This window comes from Schistosoma haematobium, chromosome 1 (genome assembly GCF_000699445.3).
Source record: "Schistosoma haematobium chromosome 1, whole genome shotgun sequence".
NCBI lineage: Eukaryota > Metazoa > Platyhelminthes > Trematoda > Strigeidida > Schistosomatidae > Schistosoma > Schistosoma haematobium.
In genome coordinates, this window is record NC_067196.1 from 10,331,845 (window position 1) to 10,359,022 (window position 27,178).

The 27,178-nt window shown below is 34.0% G+C and overlaps 1 protein-coding gene across 1 annotated transcript in view; it reads right to left on the reverse strand.

Annotated features, from left to right (window-relative positions):
* Window positions 1-16,595, reverse strand: part of PDE3 (cGMP-specific 3',5'-cGMP phosphodiesterase 3) — a 53,901-nt gene extending 37,306 nt beyond the window's left edge. Inside the window, exons 1-3 of the mRNA XM_051209832.1 lie at window positions 16,443-16,595; window positions 12,844-13,205; window positions 11,397-11,634 (exon numbers count right to left, since the gene is read on the reverse strand). Of these exons, the coding sequence (XP_051073115.1) occupies window positions 11,397-11,634; window positions 12,844-13,205 (600 nt within the window). The 5' untranslated portion in view covers window positions 16,443-16,595. The remainder of the gene's footprint in view (window positions 1-11,396; window positions 11,635-12,843; window positions 13,206-16,442) is intronic.
* Window positions 16,596-27,178: the final 10,583 nt, after the last annotated feature.

The following is a 27,178-nucleotide window of genomic DNA, read 5'->3' on the forward strand; positions in this document are numbered from 1 at the left end:
GAACACAACAATCTTCTGAGAATTATTTATCATTGGTTGAGATCATGAGTCAGTTGAAGCTAGACCACCATGGAAAATCTGGAAGAACTGGACGGCCGTATCGTCCTATTGTGGGACTCCTCAGTAGCGTGAACCCACGATCTCGCCCCCTGAGAGATTCGAACTTAGGACCTATCAGTCTCGCGCACGAGCGCCTAACCATTAGACCACTGGGCCGGCCGGTATCCAACGGTGTTAATGTCTAACTTTAATTAATTTATCAGTTGAGATCTTGAGAATCATAATCATGAACAAATTACAAATTGGATTACTTCAGTCACTGTAATATTTTATTAATTATACAATCATCACACGCACTGCTTTTTATGTTATATTACTTATTATGAGACATAAGAAACAAACAATAGATTAAATTTGGCATATACAATAATTCTGAACAATTATGCATGAATAAGTTATTTATAGTTAGTTCATAAAATAACTACAAAGTGTTGACAAAACAAAATAATTCACTTGTCGTTCCATAACAACATGAACACAGACATAATAAGTGAATATTAAATTGTTTGGCCAATAAAATGATCATCAACCTATCAAAAGAATTACATTTCTCTCTCTCTCCCTCTCTCAATTCTTAACACATTATATGTTGCCGTGTTAATCTTTATTGTAAAATGGTAAGCACGTATAGAATTAATTAGTGTATTATTACTATTATTATTTAATTTTAACTAAATGATGACGTGTGTAGAGGATAATTTCGAATAGGCGGTGAACATAGAAACAAAACAAACAAACAAACAAAAAAAGTAGATATTATGAAATGTTAGGGACTTTTAAATGATAAAATCGAATCATTTCCATTATGTATCAATATATTTGCATGAAATACGATAGATCACATTTGTTATTTTATTAGAAAAATGATAGAATTAAAAAATGAAATATATCGGGAAACAAAGGATACTTTGATTAAAACACATTAAAATATATCATGCTATAATAGAAAGAAATATTATCTTATATTGAACGACAACAGATTGAAATTACATAATCGTTTTTGTAAGCAGGATAAAGTCCTAACTGATTAATAGGCTTAAATCACGGAATTGATTGATGAGTCAACGAGTGATGTTTTATGGTGTAGAAGTAGGTTTGAAGAAAGCTGGTGGCGGCCAGATCAAAACATGGCACAAATCCATGAAGTCACTGACAAGTGGACTGAGCCATGTTGGTAGATGTAGACTATCTGATTGGGGACCACGAAATGGTAGCGAACGATGGTTAGAGACCTTGAATAACATGGCTGAAAATAGTTTGCAATGGCGCAGGTGCATGCACTCTTTGTGTTCTGCCAAATTCTAATCTCCTGATTCCTCCTTGTCTCCTTTTTTCTCTTCCCAAATTTATTTCACTGGATTCTACTCCTTGAGTAACATGTTCAAAGCCTAATGTTTCCGATTACTGCTTATACTTTTACTACGTCTACCACTACGGGATTTGAGTCGACAATTGAATCTCTGTGTAAATATGGTATGTCAGCTTGGACTGATGCACATATGTACGAAGTTCTACGTTGTTGCTGACTGACTAACTAACTAACACTGATGAGTCTATTTTTTCAACTAAACAGAACTAGTGGATGATTCAAGAAGATGTCACAAGATTATTGTGTAAATTCTAATATAATCTTCAATATTTCAACTACTGTATCTTGGTTGTATTTTTGGCTTTATTAGAATTTATATTGTTTATTTTCAATTCTTGTTTTAATTTCGGAAGAGTTTAGTGAAGTATTATGATTAGGAAATACTGAACAAGCAAAGAGCATAATAGTTTTTATTAAAGAAGATTAAATGTCAAATAAAATGTAGAAATATATTATATAAAATATAATTTAAATGTGTCATATTCTTACAATTCTAATTTGAAACTAATACATTTTCTAGGCTTGTTTAAAATCGGCATAGTAACTCATTTATACACCAAATACACTTTTATGTTAATCAGCTTTCAGTCAGATTTTTTTTATTTTCTCTTTACTAATGATGATATACATCATTAAGTTTCCCAAATTGAAATAGATGCAATGAAATTAAATCAAAAGATCATTAAACCCCAATGAAGTTGGCAATAAAGAAACTGTAGAAGATAGTCGAACAATAAAAAGATACCATTAAAATAATGATTATAAAACAAACTAAAAAAAAAGAAAAGTAAGGAACACTTGAAATGGATAGTTTATTTCCTGTAAAAATGATAAATATTGATTTCGCCTCAACTGAATTATATGATGTGTAATAGATAGCCAATGCCAAACTTTCGCCTACTATAAAAGTTAATCAAGTCATTATTAGATATTTTTTATAATTTATGTCAAACAAAAGACACGCCTTCCTCTTATCATTCTCTTTATAGCTAATAGAAAGAAAAACAAATTAGATTGTAATCCTATGATATGATATATTGTGAAAAAATCTCCATTCATTTCTCTAATTAAAATTTAAACCAATTGATTTCAATAACAAGATGTACAGACAAATGTAAACTCCATATATAGAAAGTACTGAAACATTACTAAACACTAAGCAGAGTTTGATAGTACTTAACATTGATGTCCATGATGTACATTTAATCTCATCTAGGACTAATTCAGCTGAATGTACATACTAGTGGCTATCCAGACGTAGCAAATCAATTGATATTTGAGACCGTAATTTGCGAACGACCTTTGAGAGACGTTAAAGTGACCTTGAGAATGTTCACCTACATATTATGAAGGTTAAATTAAGGTTACAAACCAGTGTGAGAAGTTAGAAATATGATTTACAGTTGATGGTTAGGATTTAAGGTTTTTATCATGAACTAACACCAGCTAAAACGTTATTTAGCGAAAATCCAAAGCCTGCTATGTTAAATCTGATTGATTCGTTCATAAATTATAGTCTCGCCAATTGATAATGAGTCTGGAGTTTAAAGAGAGAGGTATTGGTTTTGAGTTCAGGAATGAAGATCAAGAGTGGGATATGGATACATCAAACTGATGAGTCACTAATAAGATTTAACACACATTCTAGATTGCAATGCTATCCACTATTCAACTCTGAATTAATGGCAATAATGAGGTAGTCCACTCACAATGCACATATACTAAAAGAGACTGATCATTTGCAGTTCTTAACATCGTTACTATATAATTCAAATAAATAAATATACTTAGCAGTTTCTACTTTAATAGATAGTTTGAAAAATATCCATACATATCTCAATTAGCTATCTCACGTTGTCATAGTGGCGTTAATTGAAAGCATTTATATACATCAATTCCATTTATTTACACTTATATGATTGATAATAAATGATAATTTCTCAAGTTGTTTCATGATAAATTAATTTTATCAAAACTTTTCTTTGAGAAACAACAATCTCTCTTAATATCTCTTTTTTTATATCCAAACAACATAGTCACGGCCTAGAACAGAATATAAACGTCATTTATTAATAGTCATTGAATAATGAATTTGTTTTGTTTGTAATATAACACAATCACTGAATAATATATGCTTAATTTCTTGTGGACCGATGGATCACTAGTTGGAGAATTTATGTTTAAACTATTGGGTCACAGGTAGGAATCCTGTTTCATCGCTCCTAGTTTAAGTATCTAAATAGGATTACCAGCCTCTACACAATAAGCGTGATTCTAAGAGTAGTAATTCATTTATCACACACATACTTATGTACTCACATCTGAATTATACATTTTCGTATCTACTGCCTAATCGCTCAAACCTATGTAGATAAAGTGTAGTATGCATGTGTGGTCTACCAGTTCAAACTCTGGATCCTTTGACCACTTAATCATACAATTGTACAAGCTGAAGACTCAAGGGAATATTTAACTTAAAAAGTTCTATAGATGAGATAATATTATACTTTTTAAAAAAATAAAAAAAATAATATACGTGAATAAAAAAAGACTTAGGGATGGTTGACCGGAGGAAGACATGACGTCAGTCAGCTATAAATAACGTAGAATATGGGATAAATGTTAATTGATTTAAGTTGAACATATATCACATCAGCACAAAAATATGAAACTACCAGGACAAAAAATAGAGAAGTAGACCGTCTGGTCTGAACCGTGTCAAAGGAATATAGACTGTGTGGTTTGTCAGGTTCCAAGTTGCTTATGACTAATTAACTGATTGATAAGTGAAATGGTTCATACTAGAGAAAGTACGAAGATTAATAGCATGATGATCATTTCAAATACGTCATATTATTTATAGCTGCAAACGAATATTTTTAACACGTTGAAATAGATTTTTGCCAGAATACATGGGTTGTGTTCGACAGTAAAGAACAAGAACGTGCGTTTCGTCAGGTTTTAAACTCATCAGCTGGATATACTTACATTCTGGCACTGATGCGCATATGGACAACTGAATACAGCACTTTTTGCTTCAAATGTATAACGTGTTATTCACTTGGCTACTGAGTTCAGATAGCCATCAACTTGTTCGAAAAATATGGTGCTTATTGGTAAGAATTTAAATTAATCTTTTGTTGACATTCAGGATTAAATTTCGATCAGTCACTGTTGGCATATGTACATTCTGTGTCTTAAATAGAACGAGAAGAACGTACTGGTTTTCACAACTGGCTAAATTCCATCTGTTCTAAAAAAACATGATGAAATGGCCAATATTTAGTCAATCTTTACAAGATGAAAATATACCAACAAAAATTAATCGAAATCCAGTCCTGAATATTAAACAACAGGATAATTCAAATCTAATAAGGATACGAGTTGAAATACAGCGCTTAGTTAAAGTCCCAAGAACCAATACTTTGATCTATCAAATTAATAACTTTTTTTCGGGAAAAGAAGTATATTAAGTTGATAAGCTGGGTTAATCAAACAGATCCATTCAAAACCAAACGATAAGTGAGAGGTATTGACTGGTGTATGTTATCAATCAACAGTTAGCTTAAGTTCCCGAGGGAGGGGAACATGTGGTATTGGTTGAAAATGTGACTCTATTTTCTGAAGGATATGTATTTATATTAATGAACGAGTTCGTGTATATATTTCTATCGGGTTAGTCAATAAGAGCTTTCTACTAACTGTTGATTTTCACACTCAAATAATTAACTGGGCTTTAATATAACTATCAGACTCGGACAACCGCCAAATACAACATAAATATCTGAAGTCCTAACCAAAAAACAAAGTAATAATAGAAAGGCAACTAAACAGTACAGCTTCAAAAAGCTAACAAAAGTGATTTTAAAAAGAGCGAAATTAGAGAAAAACGAGAAATTCTATTTGAAAAAAGACAATTGAAATCACAAAAAATGGATCAATTCAAATGTTTGTATACATCACATTATCTGTAAAAAATCAGCAAAAACGAGAATATTTCACGCTTGAAAAGTAACACACGACAGATCTGTACACAATATCCTATCACCTCTCTCCATTGATAGATATTTTCAAGATAAGCTAGTTAGAATACTGTTAGAAAGATACGATAAGTTAAATGGTAACTACATGACTATGATTATGGAATGAAAACCTTTTTTTTTATAAAATAGGGCCATGAATTGAATTAATTTAATTCTTTCTCTGAATCATAAAATAAAATGGTTATAGTAGTATTTTGCTTAGATAGTCTAGTATTAGACTTGTGATGTAATTAACATTACACGAACACCTGTATACCGATAAATGTTCATTAGGAAGATGGGAAAATTCTGTGATTTATACATTTCCAGGGAAAAAAAATACAACTAGTAGACTGGGAAATCATTAGAATCACAAAAAAGTCACTTTTTTATAACTATAAACCTCTTGTGTAACAGTCTAATGTAATGAGTTCATATTAAATTAAAATTTCCAGAATATAAGATTTGTATAAATAATGAAAATTTAACTTTAGACAAATTCATCATTCTTCGTAAAAATGCTATGTCCAGTAATAATGAAGATTTGTTATCAGTAAAATTTTATACATTTACTAAGTAAAAAAAAGAGGGAAAGAGTAGGAATCAAGACTAACACAAATGAGATAGTGATTATAACTTAGCAACCAAACATATGTTCATGTATACAGCATTGAATTGTATTGTATAAGTGAAGGGTTAGTAATACTATCAGGTTGGCTGACAAAACTGAGATTGGTGAAAAAGGGTTAGAACACGTAGTTTAGTGATTAAAAGTTAGCCACTACGTCAACATACATAGTAAAACGTTCAAGAAGACACAACAATCATTTTAAAAGTGATTACAACAATCAACAGATGCTTTGTCAAATACCAAGGCACTGGAATAGCACATTTTCACGATAATATAAAAGATGCGATCCAAGACAAGTATTGAAAATGGAATGATTGTATAATGGGTCCTATGTTATATATATATATATATATATATATATATATATATATATATATATATATATATATATATGCTAACAACAGGGTTTACTTAATTCGTTTTGGAACATTTGATTTATTCACTAGCGACTAATTTCGATATGACTTCCTAAAGTTTTAGTGAGTTGCGACTAATTAACTGCGAGATTAATACAGAAGTGAAGCAAATATACAAACTAATAAAATTTCATGGTGATAATATCGCGAGTCGGTTAAAGTTAGGAAAGTAGGTTACGCTAAACGCTAAATTAATGGTCAAAAAGCAATAAGATCGACACAAGATTGGAATATTCAATTCCTCGTTAAGGGGAGAGTGGATTTGTTTTTCTGAAAAGTCCTACATTAGAATCAGATAGATATTCAGTACCTCCTGACTAAAAACTAGCATCATTTTCGGAATAGGTGAATGTTGTATTTATCTAGTCCTTATTGATGACCGGATTCCGTCGAACAAGTTACAATATGGTCACCAGTCTACGTAACTCAATAACGCATTCACTACGCCTCAGTGTTAGATGGTTTGAAGTAGTAGGAAGGAAACCTCCCGGGATTGACCACCATTAAGCGATCAATCAATTGTAAATATTTTAGTTACGACTTGAATATCTTAGTGGCAACATCTTAAATAATAAAACTAGGTGGCACGCGTTCCAGTAGACACCAGTCTCTTTAAGATTAAATGTATGTCTTCCTGACCAGTGTCAACTAGCACGAAACCTGGGTAGGGTAAAGCTTCCGTATGGTGACCTTCAACCACCGAACAGGTGAATTTTAGCAAGTTAAAACTTAACTAATTAGACAGCTGAAGAATCATAGATTAACTTAACTCACAAAATGACACACCCAACCATGACATACTATGTATCTTGTTCCAAAAAAATATTTCGGTATTATTATAATATTCTTTATAGGATTTCCGTCAAACATCTGCTGTTCTATAACTAATAACTTTATTATTACTATTATTCCCATAACTAAAAGGATAGTATTTCAAGAACAAATAAACAGGAATATCTGACACGTAGGGATATATATATATATAACTATGAGTTGACTCATACTCTCGTAGGTTTCTAAACCAGTGAAGTTCTTCAATGTTAGTCTTTCAATTGATTCAAGTGTATCTTATGACAAGAATAATGAAAGTATAATATACTTATCATATAGAGGAATGAGTTTTGAACTGTTTAATAAAACGTAACTATCTAGCGTTGACTGATTAGATTGATGAAGTTAAGTAACATCTATTGGGAGACAATACTTTTCTTACCAGTGTAGAAGCAGTTCAACTTAGTACAGTTTGGAATAATATATCAAGATAGAAATTAAACAGATAGAAAGTTAAGAGCTTTGGTTTAGTGATTAAAGTGTACATTTTTCAACCAATAAATGACAATTTTGAATCTCACTCTAGGCGGTTGAGTATTATCACTAGCCAACAAACAAACAGTATGGCTTAAATTTGGGTGTATTAGTATAAACTTGGTTAATGAGTTACATGAATATCAACTGGTTTGGGATGAAAATTAACAAAATAAATCATGGAGAATAATTAAGGCGGGTTGAGTGACAAAATAAATGAATAATAAATTATGAAGTAGGTAAACAAGATAAGACAGCGAATGTATTCATATAACGCGAACTGACTTATTACCAAGCTATTGATAGTCATTTCAATGTCAAATGAATCGCAAACAATACATGTATGGAATTAAGTAAGTTTTAATCAAAAGACACTATTTCCAAAGGCACCAAGGTAACCTACTATACACGTAATAAAACAGATTCAATATTACTCTTTTTTAATAAGATACAATCGTAAAACATGATCACTGAGGATACATCTGGTTAGTTATCTTAACTACATTGGAAATATTGAAATAAAAGGGAATAGACAGTTTCATGCAACCACCTCTCTTGTTGTACGATTCAATGAAAGTATCACTGTTTGGCAACGATGTGAAAAATAGCTTGCAATTATCTAAATTGTAGTTTTTTATCATTATAGGAAAGTGCTTCATTATTACGAATTCAGTTAGCTAGTAATTTTTATATTTCTACATTTTCATCTGTATGGTATGTAAGGTCTGACTTAATGAGAATTTACCTACACTACTTAATTTTATCTTGTATTACCAAGATGCTGACAGTATGTTTTCCCTTGGGGCTGCATCGCTCAGTACCTTGAAATACAGTGATATACAATAAGCCAACTCAATTGTCATCGACCGTAGCTGCTACCCTGACGTGATAGTCAGGCATGGCTGTCATTAAGAGTCAGTTACAACGTAGGACCAGGCACATATGTGCATCGGTCCAAGTTGCCACACTTCATTAGCACAGCAAGATGAACACCTAATTCATAGAAGCAATCAACTCAATGGTGTAATATATAAAGGAAAGACTGCATATAAGGATATAGTACAGGAAGGAAGAATCAGTTCGTAGAAAGAAAGATATGAAGCGATTTTAATCTCATAGTTTAAGGGAAGACAGAGAGTTTATACTCCTACGCCATTGTGATCGATTCCGAGCCATGTCACCAACAGTTTCCAACCATTGGCTACGACAGTCACGCGAACCCTAACCAAGTAGTCTGCATCTACCAACATGGCTCAGACTAGAGGTTAGTGACTTCAAGCACTGATGCCACGTTTTGGTTTGGCCGCCCCTAGTTCTCTTCCAACCATCTCTAACACCCGTTAGCATTGCACGACGTGGTAATCGGTGTTCAGGCATACGTAACACGTGGCCCAACCATCTCAGTCGATGAAGATTCACAACCTCATCAACTAATTTATCATCATTTCGTAATATCCTTCGTTTAACCTCACTATTACTTGTCCGGTGATCCCAGCAGATGCGAGCAATATTTCTAAGACATCTGTGGTCAAATACTAGTAGCTTACGAATATCTTCAACTCTTAATGGCCATGTTTCGCTGCCGTAAATTAAAACAGAACGGACTGCCGCGCAGTATACTCGTCCTTTTATTGATAGACGGATATCTCACCTTCGCCAAAGGTGACGTAAGTTGGCAAAAGCCAAACGAGCTTTTCGAATCCGTGCTGAGATTTCGTCCGATACCAGCCCATTAGGGCTGATCAGACTTCCAAGATAAGTGAAGTTGTCGACGCGTTCGACTACTTAACTCCCTATCCTTAGTTCAGGTGTTGACGCAGGCCAGTCCTGAAGCAAAAACTTGCATTTAGAGGGAGAGAAGCGCATTCCAAACATTCTGGCATTGTTGCTTAGTGCTACCAAAAGACTCTGCATTTTGTCAGCGTCTTCATCAAACAGGACTATGTCGTCTGCGTATTCTAAGTCGATAAGTGGACCTCCTGGAAGGAGCCCAATACCCGAGAATTCAGTCGACGAGAACTTTATTCCCATCAGTAGGTCTATGACGAAGTTGAAGAAAAACGGAAAAAGTGGACAGCCTGGACGTACACCACTTGAGGTTGAAATAGAGCCATATTGTCTGAGACATTCGTTCCTCTAGGCCCTACAATACAGACAGGTCAGTTGGAGAACGCTAAAACTAAGGGTGGTAAACTCATGGTTCGATGGCGAAATCATACTGTTGACTGTAAAGAGGTATGATAGGAGTAATGTATCATGCTCACGTAGCCGACACCACCAGATAAGATACCTTCCCACAATGGAAGGATAGGGTTAGTAAAGGTTGACTATGAAGATAGCACACCTCACCTTCATGAATATTCGTTGCACATGGTGAGGTTTTAAATACATGCAGTCAATATACCAACGACTTTTGATAAAAAGACCGTGAGTGACCGGTCATAAGCAGTTGTCTCTTGGGCTCTAGGGTCACACCGTGGTGTATGCTACTTATGCTGGCAGATATAAGTAGTATGTAGCATCAGTCGGAAGTGGAATGCCTGGCAGCAGATGATTGAAATGAAGAGAACAGTAGGAAATCGAAGAGCAGTCAAAATAACAATAGAATCAGAAGAATAATGGAGAATGTAAAAGACAACAAAAAGAAGATGCGCAATTTATATACTTATTGTATGACTTTTATATTTTACTGAGCCACTGGGTAATTTCGCATCAAATAATAAATTGGTTTTTTCCACCAAGTCTCTTTACACTACAACACTGCCACGTTGTCAACCTCAGAACTAACGGAGTGCCCTTCCACAGTGTGTACAACCAGGAAGTGATATCTCCTCACATACCTCTAACTGTATTCGAAATTGAATCGTTATTCTGCCAGATAATAACCAGCAGATTAACTCCGAGTAATTTGTGTGATGAGTATGCATCTTTGATGTACGTATAAAAATGACTAATTGCAAGATTAATAAAACGTCCTATTCTGACTTGTAGCTGCGTCAACAAAGTTTGGCTCATTCATATGTTGGACTTGACTACTCCACACGAAAAAAGTCTTGGTCATGTTCACGTGAGCTCATTAAATTACACAACATAAAACACCAGTATTTTCAGATCCCAACTTAACAAAATCAATCGAGCAGCACAAAATATTGGACATTAAAAGCCAAACTAAATGATTTTACGCCTATCGAGTGTGTAAAATTGAATGTGTTGTTCCGATTTACAGGTTTTCTTTAGTGTTTACAGTCAATTATAGCAATAGAAAGTTATAAAATCGCAATTTACTTCAGACACTTGTTTGGTTCAATCGAGGATAATATCTGGTTTGAATAAAGAGATAAACTGAAGTCCACTACAAGCATATATACGTAAATTACTTCGGAGTCGTTCATTTTCAGACTGAAATAAACCATACATACAAATGCTAACAGTTGATAGGTGTATATTTGAATGTAAATAGGTATCCGTATCCGTAATACAATACTCCACTGACATAATCTCTCAAAACCTATTGAAACTAAGCTCTTTGTAAACTTTAAATTGGACATAATAATAATAATAATAATATAATTTGATAGGTTTACAATGCTCACCATTTGAGTTACCATAAATGCATGTTTAAAATTATGAAATGGTACATTGTTATATCGTGAATAAGTTGAAAACAACCAATTTTCAAGTGTATCAGTAGAGAAATGACATAATTCCGGTAGATTTAAATCCACAAACATAAATTTAACAAAATTAATTAATTCAGCGTCTGAATATAACCAATTGTTAAATGAATGAGATTTTAACTGTTCTTTTATAGATAAAGATATTGATTGAGATCTGTTATGATAGTTTCAAAAAAGATGAAAGATAAAAGAAATGATTTTATTACGTAACAATTTGAAAAGTTAAATATCTATATTAATTATCGGTTACTATGACCTCATGAACCAATGGAATCCAAAGAGCACTACTAAATAACATTTTCGTTTTATTATGAAAAGCCACAGTTCTATTCACTAATTATCCCACAACGCACCAAGGTAAAATCCTTCAGATAGAAGGAAAACGACATTGATTTGCATTTATGAACCTTTTGTGATCGACTATCAAATAATAATCGAGACAATGGAGATCATGAACCGACCTAAGTTAGACAGCAGTTTCAAACCTTGAGGAACTGGAACGTCTTTTTTCGTTCCAGTATGAGATCGCTCTACAGTAAATATCCACGACTCCCCAGCCGAGGATCTAACCTAGGACCTGCAGTTTTCAGTTAGGAACAATTAACCTTCCACCCACTGCGCTATAATACAATGGTGTACAAACATAACTTCATTTAACTCGTGATATTTCACAACCATCGGATAATTTATATTCACCAACTTAAGTAATCTTTTCCAGTCACTTTATTATATATTCTGTGTAGTTCGATGGTATACTCATATACCAAGTACAGATTCATGTACTCAGATTTGAGAAAAACTTAATGTGTGAGAGCCATCCGCGAAGTACAGGAAATCGTTCCCTAAAGTAACTTTTTAAATTTTCGACTAAAAAACAAAAATGTAGCAAAGCATGTAACGTTAAACTATATGTTACACAAGAGATGTATGTGGTTTAGGCAACTGTATTATATCTACTAAGAATCGTCACTTAACGGATAATTATTAAACACATCATCTAAGGTTTGAGCCTCATAATTAGTTTATATTAAATCAGTATTTTATGGATATATTAAAAGTAAGCCCTATTCTAGTAGTAAACTGTAGGTGTAATAATTAGAATTATTATAAATTATAAATCTCTTACATTACATAATAGATAGGAAGGATATTCGAGTTTTTAAAAGTTTATCAGATGATTGAATGGTTAACAGTTAAGAGTTCAGACTATTAAATTACTGATGGATGTTTTGAAACACATCGATTATAAGTACATATTGGAGATAAATTTTTTTAAAAAAAGGAATAACATTTTACCATAAAGTCAACTTAAACACAAAATCACATAAAAGGAAACCTATATGAACATGTAGAAATAACTTACCGAATAGCCAGAAATTGATTTCTAACTTTAGTAAAATGTACAAAAGGTAGTTTTATAATTTCTGGGTCAGGGCAGTAAGGATTGCAAGAGATTCTTTGACTATCATTAGGATGTTGAGTATTAATTAAATTGCATGTTTCATTACAATTGTTTGTTTTAAAAGAGTTATCTACTAAACAAGTTTCTGTACTTTTACTTGCTTCAACATCACTGGTAGTTGAGATCTTAGATGAAGAAGAGAAGGTTGAAAATAACCACGCAGTACATTTGGTTGGTAAGTGAATTTTATTATTATTTGTACCATCTTTACTGGGTGGTGTACGAGATGATTTCACATGACAACGAATTAATCGTTTAAACATCTATAGATGTAATTGTGAAAAATCAGATAAGAAAAGAAACAATTTATAATGGATTTATATAATTAATATGAAGCAAATAATAAAACAAATTTGTATCTTCAATAACTAGTGAAATATGTATGTGTAGGAAAAGGAAACTAAGTTCTGTTAAATTATTTAGAGATAATTCCAGGAATTTCAGTGAAAAGCCATAACCAGCGGAGTTTAAAAATGTCTGATGTTAAGCAGTTTACCTACCAATGACATTGAAAAGTAGCAGTAGTATTGCAAATGGACTAAATTTAGACATGTCAATCACTAGTTGTCTGTTCAGTGGTTTTCAGTTTAAGTACTGACCACAAGATCTGGAAGTCCTGGATTCAATCCCTGATGGGATGTTTAATGTGTATTGCTGGAGAGCCCCATGCTACTACAAAATAGTTGTCCAGTGCTTCCTGCTTTTTAGTGACTATATAACTAAGATCAATCTACGACGTAAAAAATAAATCCACTTTATTGTATAAATAAGTCATCAGAAATTATACAAAATTAGTAACTCGCTTTTGAGCCTTAATCGAATTCTCTTAATGACAAAACTTCATTTCGGTAGTTTATTCGGATTTGAGATAAAATGACCTTTCTCGGAAGTCATATATGGTTCGCAAGATAATCTAAAAGATGAGTTATTGAAGGCCATAAATGGGAAAAATTTGAAATTACTTTATGTAGACATAAAATTTTATATAAAATTCTTAGAACTTGTTTCAATATATTATGCTGATTCGCACTTATTTTCACTAAATGAATTATATTCAATTTGAGTTAGACAACTGCATTCGTAATGTTCTTCGTTAAAGCTTCATACGATCATTTTGTGACAATTAAAAAGTTATCAGATCATTTAAACTACATTCCAATCTACTAACAGGCTCATTTGAGTCACTCCAAATAAGTTACTTATAACGCAATTTAAGAATCAATAAAACAGAAGAAGCTACAAAACTGAATTCTTAACACTTTTAGACTACAGAGATAAGATGAATTGTTCACTGCCAAAACTAGTATCTTGGTTATAATATGGCGAACAAAATCTACAAAAGTTATACTACAGTTGGAAGAAGCATTTGATATTTTAATCAAATACAATATACAAAATGTTCTGACAATTTAAACGTCTTTTTCTACAGGAAAACATCAAGAAAGCAGTTAAGCCTCATGTGTGCTAAATCTGAATAAAAGCTACCACCAGTTTAAAGCAATAATGCTCTGTGGAGTGTCTTTTAAAAATAACAAGTGAGCAACGATTATTGTTTTCAATAAGATTGCCAGGTTTTACCTCAATGTGTGTATGTATATAAAAAAGACATTAAACCAACTGAGGAAATTTGTGAGATAATGATAAAAATGAAGAACTATTACATAACTGATAATCACGAGCAAGATGTATAAATCGCAAACTATAACAGTAGATATAAGATTAATAAACATCGTGATATGGACGAATATATTTTGACATATGAATAAAGTCAAACCTTGAAAACATAAACTTAGCGTAGTAACCATCAAATTAAACAATATAGGGTGTGGAACTAGTAAATTTAAGTAGGAAGTTATTGAAGAAGCGAATAAAAAAACAAAAAGATGAGGAACTAGTAAGATCATCTATCAAGTTTTTCCAGCTCCAAGAAGTGACAAGCACTACAGGCTTCTTTCAGATACAAAGGTTATGATTGTTGGTCTAAATAATTTTACGCAAAAGATGAAATCAAACCTTATCGAGGAACATAGGAAGCATTTGTCCATTCACTTTGAGTGTTTTAAATTTATAAATCAAACGAATACTGTTGACTATATGTGACGAGAAAGCTACATTTGGAATTTCTTTAGAATTTTCTAAAACACACAAAATGATGGCAGATTTTCTGGTTGATTTTTTTAAAAAGTAAGCATGATATTGTGCTCCTCATAGGACGTTACGATAAACAAGTATGTACAGAAATGACAAAAACAACAGATAGCTCTTACTTTAGGCAACTACTCTTAGTTGACTAGAAAGTGGTGAACAAAGAATATCTGTATAAAAATTCATCTTTACAGCTCCAATGAGTTTGTCATGCAGGAAATCATCAGTTGTATTCCCAGTGGATGGTGGCCTCAGGTAAAGGGATTTATTATGAACAATCATAGTATCTGGTTTACAGTTTACTGGATTTATATTCTTTTCGAAAGCTTATGGGTAACCTATTTCAACCAATATATCATATATAAAGTCTAGTTCTTCGTTTCTAATGTGGTTTGGACACGTCTCTCTATCTTCGCTTATAAGGGACATAATCAGGTTTTTTTATGAAACAAGTATGAAGCTAAAGAAATGTGTTGACATCCTGGTTCAAATCTTGGAACACCTATTAAAGTTAGTATCGTAAACAGCAGCGTCTGAGATATTCACCATTTCACTTCCGAAGTATAAGATGTCAATGTGAGCAGGAGATGTGATATCTCTAGATGTCACGCCTTCACTTACCACTGTATCACCGAGACAATTGGATGTGTGTTAACAAATATCAAGAATTAAGCCAGAATTGAAATTCCTGAGGAAAATGTTGGAAAATTTCGTGATGCTAAACAAGTGTTCATCCTTCTATTGATGAAACATACTATATAAAGATTTATGGGATAGAGATGGGATTATATTCAATCCCTTAACAGCTTTATCAGATTATATTTTTAATAATTCACTTTACGTGATGCGTGTTTTGGAAAACGTTGTGATATACGAGGTGATTGAATATCATGCGTACAATAGACATGAAATATATACATGTAAGGTAGAAATAGGTTACACTGAGTCCATGTCCTGTACAGTAGTAAGGTATAAATACCGCAGTAGGTATGCCAATTGAGTTTAGTAGCATCAATATGCGACGACGTTTTCAAAAATAGTGGTTTCTATAGCTGACTGAAGTAGTTCTAGTCTTTGGTAGCCTGACTACTGAATTTTTTTTACCAAAACTTATCCCTCATTGATCTTTGTTTTCCTCCTTACTTCTTTTTACATTATTATTATGTTTACAACTAAACGCTCTATAGAAATATCCCAACTTATATAATGGTGCTAATATTCCGGAATCACAGACGAATAAGAAATAAAATTAATGTCTTCGCTTTCATAATAAATCGTGATGTAATTCCAACACAACAAACAACCGATTGCAATGAAGTAATTATTATTAGCGCCAAATCGATAGGTTGACTTACCCTCAGTTGTCAGTATTGGCCTCGAACATGATTAATTGTCTTATTTTAAAAGAAAATTCATAACAACTTATCTTTAAATATTACTGCAACACATCGGGACTTATTGAACACAGGAATATACGACCTTCAAGTAACGACTTATGTATGTGGCGCTATTAGTCAAGGCCATAAATTACATCTAGTGTTTCCAATACTCTAAATATTTTAGTCACAAGTCATTATAAATCAACCATAACTCTACAGTGACAACTTGATGCTAGCAAACAGCTATGAGTTTACGGCACTTACCACTGAAGTTAGCTTATCTGCTTGAATACAGTAGTTAATTTGCTGAGTATTCTCTTACAAGATGACCACTTCCGAACACCATAATGTAATGTTTGTATGCAATATCGATTCATTCATACATAACTCCGTACTTGTTATGAATTCTCAATACAATGGGTTTAGTTGTGTTTGTCGTTCTCTGTCTGAATTAAATTGGTTTATTCTAAGAATCCTTAGTTCATATACCAATTTGATTACATCTAACTATCATGCATAGGCAAAACCCTTTTTTCTGAGATGTAAGTTTATACCTAGTGGAATTTTATGCCTACGTTTGGTCATAACAAAAACCTTAAAGTTCTGACGCGAAATTTTCTAAGAGAAGAGTGTTCCGTTTTCCTTTTTTTATTCATCTGTCCTTATTGCACTTTTAGAATCATAAGTTGTTTTGAGTACTCTTTGTAAACGCGTTTCCAGTTGCTGGAGCATGCAGTGTGATGGCTACAACAAAAAGTAGGTCAGAATATGAACTGATTTGGCTCTACTGCTTAAAATAGGTAAAACAATTCAAAGTCACTATGGATATGTGAACTATGTTCCCCCAAAATTGCTTTATTCAAGTATAGTGCTGATGATGTCTCAATTTACAACAAAACCCTCTAATGGCAACGCGATGTCTTTAGAAGACATGAGCTTGTTGGGTGATACAGTTTGTGTGATTTTCAACCTAGCTTAAAAATATAACAATATTCTAGTTGCACAGTAACCTCTGTTTTGAACAATATGGTGCCTGTTGATACAGAAGTGAAGACTAAAACAAACCAAAATGCACAAAGCTAATCAGTCACAATTTGGGAAGTAATAATGGAAAAAAGGCCACAAATGCCTGACCATTATCAGATTAGGACTTTGTTAAACTTACACCATGACTCAGCTTTCTGAGATACGTAGGCGCCTCGGGGTGACATGGTACTCTCACTAAGTGCACCAAAGCTTTCAGTTTGAAAGGTCAATAAGGCATGGAATCAGTCCAAACCAATTGCAGACACGAATTCGGTAAACAACAAAGGTAGTAATTCAGACTTACGAGACACATGTAAGATCCATTTTGAATGTTTTGTATGTGAAAATCCCTCCACATAAACGCTTGCAGTTTGTTCCTATTGATTCTTTTAGTTGTACATTTTGTTGGTCTTTTTGATTCGATATGAGATGCTAATATTTGTATTTTATTATAGTTCTCATTTTTCTTACGCCTTCACTAGTTTCCATGTTTCTTCCTGAACTTCATTTGTGTTGTTTTACTTGATACTTAATCTTGGCGGCAGCCATATTGATTTGTTCCTCATTTTGGCTGCGTTGCTTGTATTGACTAGAATTGGGCATTTTAGATTGTGAATTGTGACACTCTTCCAGACATGGAAACACTCTGTGTTATGAAGCAAGTAAATATTACCTTTTGAACGAATCTGTGAGTGGTCTATCCAGATAGGATAAAAAAGCATTTATTTGTTGTGATTGGTAATTTTCTCGCATCCCTTATCAACTTCCTTATTTATTGTGATTTAGATTTGATTAATTGAACAATTAGTGGTTGTAAATAAATAATATATTTGTAAAATCCCAATGAGTAGAAAATTAGATTTTCTGACGTTTCGTGACTTAGTGTAAGCCACTTCTTCAGAGAATAAATAACCAAATTAAAATTAATACGATTTTAAATAGTACAACGGAACGATAAGAATAATATTTAGTCAATCAAAAACAGGTCTGAACAAGTTAATGTCATGTCATTTCTGTCGAGGTGATTCATAAATGATATGTATGTAAATTTGTGTTTGTATGTGTGCATTGTTTAAGAATAAAAAATTGTGTGACCTTTATGGTGAGAAAGGATGGAGTTCAATTTGTAATATGGTAGTGTGAATTGTAAATACGATCAGACTGAATGGCTAGGATAGATAGTCCAAGTTGGATGTATGGTGAGGCCTTCCTTTCTATTGAGAGAAATAGGATTAAGCATTTTATGGAACGCTTCAGCTACCCTCCTTTCTTTGTAGTTGGAAAAGCCCTTTTGCAATATTTTGATGTTTTTAAAATCAATTTTGTGGTTGTTGAAAATGGCATGAACTGCTATCGCCGATTTAATTTGAAGTTGATCACGTTGTACATGATTATTAGGAGGTTTCTTTGTGTACCTAATATGTTCTTTGGCTCTAGTCAAGATTTCGCGCGATAACTCTCCAAGATAGAAGGCATAACAAACGATACAACCTAATTTGTAGTCGCAGTTCTGTATGGACATGAACGGGATTTTTTCTTCTAGGCGAACTAAAGCATTTCGTAGTGTATTCGTTGTTCTGTAGTATACTTTAATTCTGTGATGTTTCAAGATTCTTTGGAGTCCTTCTTTTTTGCCATGACGGTATGGTAGAACTGTAGTACCAATCCATAGCATTTCATTCGGATTATTACTATAACGTACTAAACTGTCTTGTTTTAATATACTGCTAATAATCTTCATAGGAAAATTATTAAATTGTAAGATGCTAATTACATTCTTTTGTTCTGTTTGTTCGTCTTCCTTTAATGTAAAGATCTTGTTAGCTCTTCTAAAAAGATTTAATGCTAGCGAGATCTTAGCACTAAAAGGATGTGCTGAATGGATGTCAATATAACGATTTGAGTGCGTCGGTTTTCGGTAAATGGATAGGTCCAGAATTCCATTTGTATTTTTTTACTAAGCAATCCAGGAATGGTAACTCACCACGTTCATTTTCATTTTCATTCGTGAATTTGATATGCGAAGAAAGTGTATTTATTCGTTTTGAAAAAGATCTTAGATGAGTCTTTTTTAGAACAACAAATGTATCGTCTACATAACCAAGCCAAATTCATGGTATAATGTTGTGAGCTAAGTGGTCATATTTGTCTAGGTAACAATGTACATTTGAATTCATGATGAATTTCAAAACCGTCATTTTATACAATCACTTTGTTTTGGCTTCAACCAAGCAAAGGCGTCTATCTAACCCACCTAGACAGCTATCCTTCAGTCCAAACCTCAGTTTGGATCTTACTGCACATACCCCACAAAATCGACATCTTGGCTGTGTCGACAGATAAGGATTTGACAAAATAATGTCACAAGATGACCGAAAATATACGAAGTATCCGGTCGATAAGTTTCCACTAGAAATCAGGGTTTCTGTCAGTATCCATAAGCAATCTAAAATTGACATTTCGCATAGGAAACTTTCTAGTAGCACTTGACGCCCTCACAACAGAGAGTGGCCTATATTTATTATGCGACCTTCACCGCTATTTTCAGGAATTTTCATGGCTAGACAGAAGTTTTAGACATCATCTGACAAGATGATGACCGTGTCTAACCGGACCGACGTGTTGTGTTGCAAGTTATCTATGACAAGCTATTCACCAAATGTTGATTACTACTTCTTTTATAGCAACGCGGAATGATAAATCTGTGTCGCTCTGTGGTTGAGGTATCTATAGCACTTGAATTCCGTAATTCGATTTAGGTTTCGTATTACCGTTGTGTGGCGCAATCTTTCTGTAATCAGCAGTATGTCTGGTGCATTACATCTTAGAATCTAGTTACTCGTGCATCGAGTTGCTACATATTGCGATTTTGGAGCATATCCTGCAGATAAAAGAAGAACTCAGTCGTAGTCATTTTATTTTAGTCATACTTCTTCATATATCTCCAAACAATGGAACTGTGAAGTTAATGCGTCAGCCTTGAAAATTTTAATATCAATCGGTTTACTACCTGGACACTATGGGTTCTTAAGGTATGCCAAGAGATTTGTAGCTTTGTATTGTTTATTAGTGCTTTCAGTAGAAAGATAGATGATTGCGACTATCTCAAAAGGAAGATAGCAAGTTATCTACCATGAATGACCTGCAAAACAGTTAACTGTCCAGTGTTATAAATAAGACAGGACTATCCAGAATAGAAAGTTCATCATCAAGGCTGCGAGTTTGAATAAATAGTCTACCTACTTCTACCACATAAGTAATTTTAGAGGTTTTTCGTTTGTTTCAACACACCGCTTGTGTCTTTCAACTGCATGAGTTATCCTGGCACGTATATAAAAAGTTCATTACGTATCGCACAATAACCTGTAAAGCATACAATCGAGAATATTTCAGTGACTGATATTATGGAGATAAAATAATGAATGTTAATCTGATGTTGATGCTCAGATTGCTACATCTCAACTGTCGATCAATAGTCGGAAGGGTGGTCTATCTTCGATTCCTACTAAATCTGAATGTGCATCTTAATCGTGGTGTAATCACAATTCAAGATCTCTTGTTGAATCATTTACACAACAAATGTTTAGTATCACTACACTGTTTCAATATAAATCGTCAAGACTATTCAATTAGAGACAGTGTGGCATGGATTGAGCAAAAAATGTGAACTGGTATAGGTCTTAGTTTTACATTATTAGACTGCATTATCTATTGACCGACCGTTCAAAAAACTTAAACAAGCACTATTATAATTATGTTACTAAAATCTACGTGACTCCAGACTGCCAAATGTCTGCACCGTCTGTTGCCGTTAAGGAATTCACCCAAATTTGCTATCAGTACCGTGAATCGTTCACTCCCGATTATATATTGCGCTTTTTATTCATAACATTGTAGCTCTCTTTCGTTACTAACTCTCCGAAATATAGGCGAGCTTCGAGATTACGGTACTATCCCTGATAATAATTAAACACCTCGAAACGTCGCCGATATGTAACAACCACTTGAAAGCATAGCCATCCGAGAGTAGGGTAAGGTCACGGGACACTTGTACAACTACTCCACACAGAAAATTGTGTATGTTTCCGTTTTGTTTCAATTTTCGAGTCCAAAAACTAACTGGTCGTATACTTATTTTTCTACCGTGTCAAAAATAAAAAATCTCTTTTTCTAGTACACCTACATATAGTAATATATTGAAAGAATGTAAACAAACCTTTTTATATAAAACTTTTCATGCTATTACATAGTAAATACACGCATATGCGCCAAATTTTTTCCTGACATTTCGTTTTCTTGCTGAAATACGAGTACACTTCCACATTTTCATCTTTTTTGTAGAACGACTGAGACAGATGGAAAAACAACGAATAACTTGACGAATCCAAATTTTCACTACACATTTTTTATTGCTATATTGTACCACACGGTCATCTTTATTAGGGGAAGATGATCAGGTGCTGCTGAACACAGCAAGCCATTAGAAGAGTGTTTCCAAACAACGAGCTCGGTACTGTGTAACTTGTGTCTGTGTGTCTCAAGGTCATCATTACAAAGTCATAAGTAGTCTTCACTAGCGGAGAGGATTGAACTGCAGCGGTAAATCAACCCATAAAATATATAGTTCTATAAGTTTCGCGCTGAACTCATTTGTTTTAGTGGATACATCCCGGCTGAAGGCCTTCGATCATTCATCCACACAAGATCATAATCGGGTACCTGATGCTAAGCACCCCTTACAACCACTAGCCGTATTAGATCACATGCGTCTTATCGTATCGTCAGTCTCTCAAATACATCTCTGAACTCATTTATTCACCACTTCGGATTCGCCTGCGTTGGTATCATTCGATTATAAAGGGGTTATGGAAAAAAGTGCTGTCAAATCCTGAATACCTGTGGCATTTTTATTTCAAAAGAGGTCAATGATATCCAAGCTCATAAGGCTGACGTCTTGTCTTGTGATTTTACAATAAAAGCAAACTGATTAATGATCCTCAAAATTAAAATAGTAGCAACGGAAACGGGGATGTTTATAGCAATTTTATCTACATAACAGCAAGAGCAGTTTTCAACAATGGTAATTTTCAAAAATTATTCGAACATTTATTACTCAACTGTTGAGTTCATGCATTTTAAAGCCTAACCTGAACCGATTTATTAATTTCAAGTGCTTTAAAACACTCTGATTTACGAAACTACTGGGAAAACATATTTTCCTTCCATACTTAGTCAAAATGCCAAACGCAATAATAAAACTATTTCGAGTCAGGTTGGATATGCAACCACTATGAAGTGTCATTTCGTTACATCAGATACGATCACTGTGTTTGCTCGTTTAGTCGAATTGAACCAAATGGTATGTTAAAACACTGTGTTGCAGAAAATGTGTAGAGCCAGATAAACGTTTTTACATAATGACCAAATTCAAAGTTGTCGATCGAAATCAATATATAAGAAAAGGCTTTTTAGATTACTTATAATACTGACATTTCTTTCAGTTCACTCTCCCGGATACCTAAACACAATTACACCATCCAAAATGGGGAATATGTGACGATTTGAAGATATCCGGCAGTGCTCTACTGTTTCCAGCTTTGTGGTATAGAACGCACTTCATAATATCATCAAGATTAGTAAAATTAGTTCATAAGATGAGCTTAAGCACTGTTTTTTAATCAACACTTTTAAAGTGCTAGTAGCAGATATTATATATCTGCATTTATCAAAAGAATTAGGACGCTTTACTTAGACAAAAAGTGTTTGTTTCGAGGCAACTTTAACCATCTTTTTCCCCACTGCGTTATTACAATCACAGTTTTTTTCGAACAAGGACGTAGCACGTCCAAAAGCATTATACTTAAAAAACGAGTACAACACCAATAATCAACTAGGCTTAGTTTTCTCATATTAAATATCATTTTCGTTAGTTTGAAAGCGGTAAAAGTTTAAAGAAAAATTATGAATCCCACTATTTTGTAGTCGTTCCTTGGCTCTTAGTGTAGTGAAGAGAACACGGGTGGAGACAATCGAATGTATTTAACACAACATTACAGAGCATCCCAATAAAATCTGAGAACCATATATTAAATCGTTAATTTGCAAAATGTCCACCAATTGTCTCGAAATGCCCCAGACTTCATTGTCCTTATATTTCCACACAAATTGCATTTTATTCCCAATCTTGCTTTCTTGATCTTCCCCAATCTTCTGCTGTCAGACATAACATTCCTGACTCGCGTCATATACTAGTTATATCAATATAAGTAGCACACACCACATTACCTACGAAAATGGATCAATTTAACGGTTTCTTATTTCCGTTGGTTTCTATCGCATCGATAACGCAAGGTGTAGTTCTAAAACATATGTATTTCTCAGGTAATTGATTTCCTTCCTAAGTTTAAGCAAGGCAAGAGAGACAAGATTTGCATAACACGATAGATCTATCATATCTTTTATTTCACTCTATAGCAACACTCAAGTTTATATCTTGAACTTATTTCCCAGGGCGAGAAAATGAGGGTTTGGTTTCGTAGTTCATCAACCTAACTCATTAAGTCGATCTCTTACAGTTAGTTCAAAGATTGATAGACTCTCATGAAAGATTTGATATCGATGCTACTCACATATCTTATTCTTGCCTAAGCTTTATAAAGATAACATTTCGAGTTTCCTCACATCTGTTATCATAAATTACATTTTCATTAATATTTATATAACATTCATAACGTATCGGTAGTGCTCTTACATTCACAAGGATATTAAGTCAAAAAGCAGATATGAAGGTTCTTTACAACTAATATTTCAAGTTAAGAGAGTAAATAGTGCCATATGTGTGCCACAAATCATCACAGCTGTCTACATTAGTAAAGCTAAAGGCGTGAGAGAAAAAAAGATGTCATGATTAAATGCGTTGGGAGAACAATGACAAAAATAAAGCTGAACAAGTCTGGTCGCAGGACAGTAAATCGTATTTGAGAGCTGTTCTTATTCCTAGAGATATCAGTAGCTAAAACATTGTTTACTGAGTAAGGTTTCAGTTTGAAATTACGGCAAGTTTTTAGTAATTATGGAAGCATCTTATGAACCCATTAGCCAGAATGTGATGTACCGTAGAACATATCCTGTCAACCCCAAGAAATCTCGACATGCTTATGAGTTTCTCCGACTGAAGTTAGTCTCGCCTACGAGCTAGTGTTGTGACTGTCTTGCGGGAAATGACTACCTTATAATTAGTGGAAGCTCTCGCTACTGTTTTCGTCACGACTTCAGTTATCGGTGTGACTATCGAAAACCTCGTAAGCCTGTCTACACGTTGGACATGCTTTGATCCTCTCATGTACACCTTCTTGGTAAATGCTTTTTCAACATCTTTGGAACATGTATATAACTGTATTACTGAAGAAACTCCAGATGGCTTCTTCAATACACTTACGTTCTAATAAATTGGTTGTAAATAATAATGGTAATAATAATCACGATGATAATGATACGCCTTATGAGTGGTGGAGGTAAAGCTTCTCTCAAAAATTATAACAACGTTATGAAGTGTACAGACATTAACGCGCAACTCAGGAATACATGAAATAATATGGTGCCGGCTGAAATATTCAGGGTGAAAGATCAAACTAGTTATATTGTGCTTTTGGTTAGAATATGCGGTCGATAATTTTTCGCCGGATAGTTTGTAGTCCTGGACAATCAGGCGCGAAAATCTTTTGGTAAGTGGCTCCAGGGAAACCTAATACACTAGGCTACCTTGAAGACTGTTCGGAAACCATTTAGCAGATGACGGTTTGGTGCCAAAACCTCATTAACATTTCTTTATATCATTATAGATCTTACTAGAAATAACGTACTTCATTACTTTTCCACCCCGAACTTGGTTCTCGCCAGCGGTTATGGAGTCTGTGAAATCACTTGCTTTCTTTCTGCAGGGATAAACGATCAAGAGTTTCAATGATCCTGTGGCCTATCGAGGAGGCGCCCCCATCAGATCAAATTTTCAGAAAGTAAAAACGAGGGCAGACAACTTCAAGTCCTTCAGTGGAACTCCACTGAGTAACACTAGTTGAAAAGGCACTGGGGCACTCCAGAAGCAATATGATGAAGCCACTTAGTCGCCCATACTCTGGACAGTTCCAAAAAAGTGAAACCAATGCTATCTTTTAGAGAATCGTGGGATACATTTCAAACTGTCACGAAAGGCAAAATTTTGGAATATCCCCATCTGTATTATTACAAGGGAAACAGTGAGATCCAACAGTTTGGTTCAAGATAATTTTCATCTACATCTACATCACTTGGCGAAAATAAATAAATCTGCATGGACAAACTTCAGTAAAGTACTTGCAGCAAATATTCTCACTCACTAGTCACAGAGTAAAATGCACTCATGAATTTATGTTTCAACTACAGGAAGAAGCACATCTCAAATGATGGATGAAGACTGGAACAAAATACCAGCAACCAAAGTTTACCATCGGAGCGAACACTTGATACAAGACTATCTCCAGAATTAATATCTCTAAGCTAGCTACTCATTATGAACGTCAACTAAGATGATGCACAGAAATCAAAAATAAGTTAAGGCGAGAAAAATTAACGAGGTTTTATGGGGTACACATTGAAATCGCGATAAGACTTAAAATATAAGTTAACTTATTCATATTCACGATATCACCTCACGACCGTGAGTTACCATTGGATTGAAAAGAATCGACCGTCATTTCAGTTGACGAGACGGAATCAAGACAATATCCGTGGAATCAAAGAACCATCAGACTAACAAGGAAGAAATGTTGTCTGTACTATTCACCGTCTCATTTTGAGGAATTCAAACGACACGCTCCTCATCACAAAAACTAGGGTATCATCCTACTAAATACTTGAGGTGTTTTTTCTCACTATAATCATGCAGCCGATACTGCACGCTAAGTTTTTGGATATTTATTGGGCCTTTAGGCATTCTGACTGCAGAATTATTTCAACTAGCTTTGGTACTAAGAATTCATCCGGAAATAACCAGTCATTGTAGCCCACACCTTAGGAGGAATATTGGACTATTGGTCAGCGTACCTAGTGGGTATTCCAAGCATTAATCGGTTTTTAAAAATGACCTTACTCGGCTCTCTTGGAAGCTTTACATTTGAAACCATTGTGGTACAGACTTGTGTGGGAGCTTGGCATATTACACCACTTATCGAAGAAGTTAGTGTGTCGATACTGGGCCGTTGTTTCGTCGCATTGTGATTTTGTCTTTTGTACCATGATGATTTCCTTTATGGTTGCTCATTACTAGTGTGCCTCAGAGTTTGGTACACAAAGAATGTTTAGTGCTTATACTTATACATCGTTTTATAAAATGAAAAAAACTGCAATGTGGCTTCAGTAGGTCTCTGGACTTATGGTCTACTATGATATTAGTACTGCTCTAATAATAGACCTAATCCTAAAATTGTAAATTTATCGTGATGTCACTGCCTAATCATTGTCTTCACTGACTCATCGTATCGTAAAATCACGAATACAAGCAAAAGACACAAGATAACATTCAACAGGGACCACGCTTACAAGGCCGAGCCATGCCGTTTGACCATTTCGAATTAATTCAACTTATTGTTCCCGCCTTCTTCATCGTTGGGTTTTACACCGCGTTAAGTGTTGAATATCTGTTTCCCCAA